The sequence below is a fragment of the Colobus angolensis genome, unplaced genomic scaffold (genome assembly GCF_000951035.1).
Source record: "Colobus angolensis palliatus isolate OR3802 unplaced genomic scaffold, Cang.pa_1.0 Scaffold15, whole genome shotgun sequence".
Taxonomy (NCBI): Eukaryota; Metazoa; Chordata; class Mammalia; order Primates; family Cercopithecidae; genus Colobus; species Colobus angolensis.
Genome location: NW_012114599.1, coordinates 12,284,238 through 12,293,241, shown reverse-complemented (window position 1 = coordinate 12,293,241; position 9,004 = coordinate 12,284,238). Strand labels below are relative to the sequence as shown.

The following is a 9,004-nucleotide window of genomic DNA, read 5'->3' as shown; positions in this document are numbered from 1 at the left end:
CTTAAAAAAAGTGAAATAACAAATGCAAAATAGGTTTGCTAATCATTATAAACCAATTTTATGAGATCATTTTCCAAGTAGCAAAATACAAAATGACAACATTTTATAGTAGATAAATGAAACTTAAATACCCCATAGTGGTGGGGTGTGACAATGGCAGTAAGCAATGTAAGATTCAGAATATTATAACTTTTATCAACAGAGGTAGAAATGTGACTGTTTTGCTATTCCATAGTTGTCTGGCTCTATGTTTTTCCCCCCGCCCTCCTTTAAAAACACGTGGACACACAAAAATAGAAGTATGCTATAACATTATTCTCTCCCTTAACAACTTCCTCTATTGGTTTAAATTTTCTGTTTCCTCTGGGGTATGTTTTAGTGAGTTATACTTTCACTGAGAATTACCCATTTTCTCCAAGTTTCCAAATTTATCTGATAGAGATGAGCAAAGTATCATAAGATTCCTTTCCCCCCGCCGTATTTGTGGTTATCTCCCTAAGATCATATTGTATTTTCTTCCTTGCTTAGGCTGGCCATTTTATTTTTACATACCTCCTCCCTTCCCCTGCACAGTGAACCAGCTTTTGGCTTATTTCTTTTCTGTATTTATTTATTTTCATTTTTGATCTGTTAATCTTTTCTTTCTTTAGGTTTATTTTATTGTTCATTCTTCAACTCCTTGAGTTGGATTCTTAATTATTTTCATTCTTGCTTAACATTTGAGGTTATAAAGCTTTTTCTGAAAGACAGTACAAAGGTGCTTATATATATATATATATATATATATATATATATGGTATTTTCATGGTTTTCTAAATATTCTGAAATTTTGATTTCACTCTTTGATTCAAAAATTAATAAAGTTTTCATGAAGAAGCTTATTGTTTTCTGATTTTGTAATTTATTTCTGCTTTAATGCATTAAGATCAAAGGATACTGTTTATACTACTGCTTTTTTGAATTAATGAGACATTCTTTGTTTTTAGGGTACAGAGTTCAGTATAATCTGCTTAGATCTACCTTACTCTGTTTAGACCTTGTACGTTCTTAATTATTTCTGTCTACTCCATTTCTCATGGACTACTGATGTGTTTGTCTGTTTCTCCTTGTTTTTAGTTTTTCTTTATAAATGTTTATGGTGTTATTTGGTGTAGTATGATTTTCACTCTTCCACTGTTAAAGTGGTCTTCTTTCATTTCATTTAATGTGTTTTCCCTTGAGTTAAATCTTATGAGATCATGACCCTCAAATGGGTTTTTGTTTGGAGAAGGGACCTTTGGAGGACATCAGGGCTGTAGATTTCAAAAAGAATCAGCAAAAACAGTTCTGTGTTCTCTCTTCTAGGGACTCGCATGAACGGCAACACGAGGGTTCAACTGTCTCTTACTTTCAACCAGTGAAATTGACCTGCCCGTGAAGAGGCGGGCATAACATAATAAGACGAGAAGACCCTATGGAGCTTTAATTTACTAATGCAACCAAAATTCATAGAAATCCACGGACTTAACCCACTACTAGGCAAGAGGCATGCACCTCTGCTTCAGAACGTCACTGTCGTTGGAAATATACATTATTTTATAGTTCTGAATTCTCATCTATTTTTGTTAAAGTATGCTCACTTCTGTTAATTATTTTTCTTACAGCTTTGGGGTTACTTCCAAGATGAGAACGGGAAAATGCTGAATTTACACCACTATGTTCAAACCAGAAATTTCCCTCTAGGTTTTTGATAACGTTTTCCAATTACATAGGTACCTACGAGAACACCACACCTTTTCTCCCACTACTCTACTACCCTCTTCAGGCAATATAGCAAAAGAAACATTTTACATTACCATATAATCTAGGAAACAAAAGGAACCTCCCTTCCCCAATATTTTTCCTGCTTTGCAACATCCTCCCTAGATGTGGCCAGGCTGACAGTTTATGTAGGCATGGCTCTTTTTCTGTATATTAACTGTATACAGACATATATAATGTACACATTACTTTAAAAAGTTAAAGGGAGTCATTCCAAACTTTCTTTTCAATCTAACAATGTGTTGTAATTTCCCACATAAAACATTTATTCATTAAATATTAAATAAGACTTTGCCATGTACCCAGTACTATGTAGGTATTCTGGATTCATTATTAAATAAAAATTAACAAAGATCCCTCTTCTCATGGAGCTTATAAACTGTAGCAAGGTTAGACAGACAATGGGAAATAAAATAGTAAATTACCTAGAATGAAGGTGATAAGTGGCATGGAGAAAAGAAAAAGAGTTAAGGTAAGGGAGTAAGGTGGGAGGGTGGGTTTAATGCTGAATAGAATGTGGAGGCTTCATTGAGGAAATGGTATTTGGGCAAAATCCTGAAGGAGACAAGGGAGTATGTCAAGCAGATATTTGAGGGAGAAAGCATTCCAGGCAGAGGAAACAGCTAATGCAAAGCCTCTTGAGACAGAAGCACGTCTGGCATGTTTGAGAAATAGGAAGAAAGTCAACATAGCTATTTTTGGGGGGGAAAAAAAGACTCAATTTGTTGTGTATATTGTCTGCAGTGGAATCTTTTTCAAGTGATTTTGATTCAGTTTCATAAAGAATAATCACAGGTATCTAAAAGTGGGATGTGCTCATTTCTATTAAACAGAATTACAAAGCCTGTCACCAAGAGCTCAAAAGAGGTTGGATGCTCCTGGATAAACTGTAAGGTCACTTCTAAATCAATGATCCTGTGATTTTTCCTCCTTGCCACTGGAAAGGCCAAAGCTGTAGTCTTAATAATAATATGCTCAATCTTCACCCCATCTTTCCTCTGAATATGTGGGCATGGGAAAGAAAAGCTATGGATGCCTCTAGGGATGCAGGTAAAGGTATCAGCACCAGGATGAACTACAGGAGTTCAGACAGCCTTTCAGGTTTGTGTGATGAAGAACTACAGATAAGAATGACATGGGGCAAAGATGGAAAAGGAAAGATGATACAGTTGGATGGGGAAGATGAGAGCCAAAAGGTGGTGTGAGTGCATGTAACAATGTAGTAGGTTTACTTCCAACCCATGTGAAAAAGATTAGCTGTGATGTTCACATAACTAAATCTTTTGAAACTAATTTCAGTAAATGAGGTATGATTTTTTAAAGTTTCCTTTTAAGAAGTGTATTTCCTACATGAATTCAGATTGTACTAATAGAATATTCTAGAATATCAATATTCTATATGAATATTCATATACAGTTAGCTAAAGTTCACCTTTATACTACACACACACACACACACACACACACAGTGGGTCGGTCCAATGATGTAAAGTCGAAAGTACAGGTGGTTTGCAGACAGACTTAGATTCAAACTCTGAACCTGCCTTCCTGCTGGGTGATGTTGAGAAAAAGTGCTTAAGTATAAATGCTGACACAAGGAAAGCCAAATATAAAAGTATAAATATCTTACATAAACAATTTGAAGAGAATCTACAACAAAGATAATCTTGTATTAAAGTTAGTATGAAAATAGCATAGAGACATCCTCCAATCTATTCCCAGTTCGGGCAATATTGATGAAAATAACCAAAATGATACAAATGAAGTTTTTCACACTGTGCATTACCTGGTTATTCCTAAATTTAGTTATTATGATCCATAGCTGATAACAGAGGAAAAAAACTTCAGTGCTTATTCAGAGCTGTTTGTGATCAAGAAGAAATCATTCCATAGGAATATATCCTTAACTTTTATTGTTTTGCATACTAGTTGGACAATGAGGGTTCTAAAATTAGATGCGTAAAAAATACCTGACAACATATTCATACTCTTCATCTTCAACAGCGTATGAATGCTATTAATATTCTATTTAAAGGTAGCTTTATAGGAGGAGACAGCCTTGATGTGACCACAGGTACCTACTTGACCACCAGCTTTTTGATTATCATGCCTCTGAAAAAGTGAGGCAAATGTTACTACTAGCAACAAGTAACATAATAAACGTAAAATGAATCATTTACGTTTCTTACCTTCTTCAAGGAAACTTAAGTTCAGAAGGAGGTTGTGTCTTCTTGAATTTCACCCAAAGCAAATGGGGCTCTGACAGCATTAACCATGTTTGTTTTTTTTTTTGAGACAGAGTTTCCCTCTTGTTGCCCAGGCTGGAGTGCAATGGCGGGATCTCAGCTCACTGCAACCTTCGCCTCCCAGGTACAAGTGATTCTCCTGTCTCAGCCTCCCAAGTAGCTCGGATTACAGGCATGTGCCACCACACCTGGCTTTTTTTTTTTTGAGATGGGAGTTTTGCTGTTGTTGCCCAGGCTGGAGTACAATGGCACAATCTCGGCTTACTGCAACCTCTGCCTCCCAGGTTCAAGCGATTCTCCTGCCTCAGCCTCCTGAATAGCTGGGATTATGGGCATGCACCACCGCGTCCGGCCTAAGTTTTTGTATTTAGTAGAGATGGGGGTCTCCCCATGTTAGGCTGGTCTCGAACTCCTGACCTCAGATGATCCACCAGCCCTGGCTTCCCAAAGTGCTGGGATTACAGGTGTGTGCCACCTCATCTGGCCAGCATGAACTATTATATGACCATGATTTCTTTAATAATATGCAAAAGCTATATAACTAAGACATTTGCGTATTATAAATTATATGATATTCAGAAAATGATCCAAGGATCAAGCTGAATTTTATTCTTCTAGATGACCCTCCAAGGAGTAAAAATGCTAGATGAAAAACACATAGGAATTTATGGAATTGAAATCATTGCCAATATATCTTTAAAATATGCCCCAATCGACTAAGCCATTACAAAAGTAAATAGAGTTTTAAATTAATGAAATAAATGCTGTTTAAAGGTACATAATTTTAAAGCAATCTTTATTTGCACAGTAATTGCTATAACAATCAAGCATGTCACCTGTGAAAACTGAATGGGTATAACAGTAACCTCCTAACAACATGTCGTGAAGTATCCTAAGTATTTTGAGCTCCTGGAATGAATTAAGAATGAAATTTTACTTTTTTAAAAAAGATTTTACTCACAAAAATGTGTTCTAAAACTACTACCATAAAGCAAGATATTGGCAGTCCCTATAATGCCTATATTACCATAATCTAATTTTGCTTTCTTAAAAAAACGAGAAGCAGTTAAATCAGATTCTTACCAGCCTCTTTAATAAACCACTTTTTAAATTTAATTTTATTTTTTACCTGTAAAATAGCCACTTCATTACGGAGTTGACTTTCTTGTTTTGTGGGGAATCTCATCTTATCAATTACTTTAATAGCCACATCCCTCCCAGTCTTTCTATGTTTTCCTATTAAGAAAAAAAGAATAGGAAAGAATGAAGCAAACTGACCGCTTTATTAGGGAGTTGTCCACAGACTGAAATTTATATGTATTTACTCTTGAATTTTCTTTTTGGCTCATTTTTGTTCTTTCTCCACACTCCTTCACTCACCTTTAATTTAGGAAAAAATTGTTTTCCCCTCCATACATAACATTTGCCCCTAATAAAGTTAGCTGCATTATCTAAACAGGAAAAAATTTGAATGAACTTGTTGCTGAAAAGTAATCTACCGTGTTAAATAAATGATAGTTAATTACCCTGACCTAGTCCTTCAGAGACTCTGTCAAGATGGAAATACTGTATGAATGAATCAATTTTATTCTAGATTCAGTGAAGTCAGCACAGAGTGATTTAACCATGTACCCACAAACTCTGGGTGTGTCTATATTCTAGAATCTAGATATAAAAAATTTGTATTTGTCTCTATGTTCTAGAATTTAGATATTTAAAAAAGATAGAAGACTATTATAATAAACAGTCATTCCCTCATTTATTAATTCAAATTAACTAGTTATACCTATTATATACGAGGTATGCCTTTAGATGCTACAGATTAAGCAGTGAAAATGACAGGTATATTTTTGGTGTTTGTTCTTCGAATATGTATGTGACTTGCTCTTCTCTACATAGCTATTTATTTTAGATTAACTCATTTGTCTCAATGGCACAATCGTAAGTCTACTTGAAAAGACTGAACAAATGTGTGCAATTTTGGTAAGAAGCCAAAGGTACCTCAGACAGTTCTTTGTTCCTTTGATGACGGGAAGTCCTCCAGAGATGTAACTACTCTTAGAACTGACAAATCTGAAGTTGCAAACCATAGATACTGTATATGCATGCAGAGTCAACACATTTTCTGGGCAACTGTTTTATGTCACAACACTAGGTGCTAGGAATACAAAGAAAATCCAGACATCTCACAGCCAACGCTCCAATAAAGTTCAGTGGGAAGACAATAACATAAACCCAAAGGGTAATAGATATTGTGATAGAAGTATGTATGTTAGGTAGCACGAGTACTAAAGGGGAACAATGTTTTTATTTGATGGAGAGATAGGTATGGGGACAAGAAATTTCCACAAAGGAAACCCTTTAGTTGAGCCCTGAAGTATGAAAAAATGTTCACTAGACAGACAAAGGGGTGGAGAAGGAGCAGAGAGGCAAAGGGTTTGGAGGCATGTAAATAGGACTGAAAGATAGAAAGCAAAGAGGAAGTTGCAATTAGAACTGAGGCTAGAGAAGCAGGGAGATTCACAGCAGCCTTGAAATCCTCTGCTAAGGAAACTGGCTATGAATCTGTAGATGACTGTGAACCACTTAAGGGTTCTATGTGAGGTAATACTAATATCAGATGTGAATTTTCTGAAAGATTCACTCCAAGAGTTGTATGAAAAGGTAAGAATGGAGGCAGAACAGCCAACTAAGAAACTACTGTACCAAGTCTTAACAAGGGGTAACAAGGGTTTAACATTTCTTCTGTATCTTAGTACCTTTACATATATTAAGTTTAATTAATATTTAAGCTCTATGAGCTACACAGGTCAGGTTTTATTAGCTCCATTAAACAGCTGAAGATGCTAACACACAGTGAGGTTAAATGACTTCATCAATATCCTAAATCGCAGAGTTGGATTTCAGGTTCAGGTTTTCAGACTTGATAAAACAATCATGCCAACAGGAGACAAATGGTGCCATTTGTGTTAGAATACTAGTAGGAAATATACTTCAATGAATAAGCCCATTCAGCCCAACATAAACTTCAAACCATCTCCCCGCTGCCTCCAACAAACATCTCTATGTGTGAGCTACAAGAAGAGATAAAAAATACTGTAAAATTTTCTGATTCTGTTACTTTTTAAAGTGTGCAATGAAATTAAGGAATGAATACTCAAATTACAGTGAGAAGGATTTAGCTGAAAGATACAAGTCAGTCTTTGAAAAAAAGGCCACTGGGCAAAACTATGAGATGACAAAACAGCTGGCAGATGTTTCACATTTTCCAGTTTTTAATGTGCGCAATATGCAAATGGCTGTAGTTGCTTACCTCCATAAACGATGCCAAACTGGCCTGAACCAAGCACCTCATCTGCAAAGATCTGGTAAACAGTACTGATATCCTGGTAGGATAAAGTAAGCAGTTAGTATTATTTATTTCTATAATACAATGTCAACATCTCTGACTTTCTTCATTCAAATACTTAAATACATTTTTGTTTATGTTAGAAGCAACTAATTTCCATAAAGTGCAAACTATTTTATGAAAACATAGGCTTTCTATGTTCTATAAGAGGTTAAGCCCAAATTTTATGTGCAAGTATAATGTATTGTGTAAGACTTTCAGGAAAAAAATGCTTTGAATTTTAAAAATCTTGTATTTAGGCCTGGCGTGGTGGCTCACGACTATAATCTCAGCACTGTGGGAGGCTGAGGCAGGCGGATCACCTGAGGTTGTGAGTTCGAGACCGGCCTGACCAACAAGAAGAAACCCCGTCTCTACTAAAAATTCAAGATTAGCCAGGTGAGGTGGTGCATGCCTGTAATCCTAGCTACTTGGGAGGCTGAGGCAGGAGAATCGCGGGAACCCAGGAGGCGGAGGTTGAGGTGAGCCAAGATCGTGACATTGCACTCCAGCCTGGGCAACAGGAGCGAGACTCCATCTCAAGAAGAAAAAAAATCTTGCATTTATTAAGTAGTGATCTCTATAAGTAAATTTACCTAAAAAAATTAGAAATGAAATTTTACCTATTTTGCCTTTAAAGAGATTTGCTCTCTTTGGTTTTTGAAAGAAAAACTCAAAAGTTCATATTACTGGGATTAGCCTGACTTTGAGGCTGAATAAAAGAATATGTATGAGAGAAAGTCTGTAACTCAAATCCATTCCTCTATCTTTCCTCACTGCTCTTTGCCCTTCCCTTTTTTTTTCTTTTTTGTAGTATCTGTTGCTGTGAGAACTAACAGAACTAATATACTAATTTGGGAGGTTTAGTGTCAAAATTGCATTACAGGTGTGACTGATGAAAAAAAAGTGGAACTTCACTTAGCAGACCCACACTTATAAAGACAAAGCCTCAGCCCTGCAACAAAAGCCAGTGAATATGCATGTATATGTGTTAAGTTGTAATTAAAATTTTAAGGTTTGTAAGAACCATTTTTATAAGCCTCCCAACTTTAATCAACTTTTCGTTTAACCAAATTTTGGTTCTAATCAGATTAGGAGGCATCCAGTGTGTATATAATAACTGCTAGGAAAGTGTGTGTGTATGTATGTGTATATACAATTGTTAAAAGCCAATTCTGAATCCTTTTCCCCCTATGACATGGATGGATATATCCTCAGTTCCCATGGGATTATTCAAAATTTGAGCTCTCATGTTTTTTGATATTCCTCCATCTCTCCCCAAGAATATGGTGTCTATTCTACCTCCCAACAGGACAAGAGACTCAGATTATATCTCTGAAATTCTCTATCTCCAATAACATTACTAGAGTCCAATCTTCATTGCAATCTTAGAAATCTTAAACAACATTTATATGTTAAAGAACTGTAACAGCTAAGTGCCCCAAGTAGAAAAGAGAGATTTTAATCTGAGAAATTATATATAACAAACAATTGACTTCCTTTTCTAGCCTATTTTCCCTCTAGTCCAGGGGCTAGCAAACTCCGGCTTGTAGGCAAAATTCGGCCTGCT

The 9,004-nt window shown here is 35.9% G+C and overlaps 2 protein-coding genes across 2 annotated transcripts in view; one reads left to right on the top strand and one right to left on the bottom strand.

Moving 5' to 3' along the window:
* The window catches only part of NDUFAF7 (NADH dehydrogenase (ubiquinone) complex I, assembly factor 7), a 37,134-nt gene extending 30,726 nt beyond the window's left edge, over window positions 1-6,408 (top strand). The window contains exon 11 of the mRNA XM_011935970.1: window positions 6,373-6,408. The gene's annotated coding sequence lies outside the window, so the exon portion shown is untranslated. The remainder of the gene's footprint in view (window positions 1-6,372) is intronic.
* Window positions 1-9,004, bottom strand: part of PRKD3 (protein kinase D3) — a 71,725-nt gene that overhangs the window by 12,343 nt on the left and 50,378 nt on the right. Inside the window, exons 12-13 of the mRNA XM_011935974.1 lie at window positions 7,360-7,432; window positions 5,176-5,282 (exon numbers count right to left, since the gene is read on the bottom strand). Coding sequence (XP_011791364.1) covers window positions 5,176-5,282; window positions 7,360-7,432 — 180 coding nt within the window. The remainder of the gene's footprint in view (window positions 1-5,175; window positions 5,283-7,359; window positions 7,433-9,004) is intronic.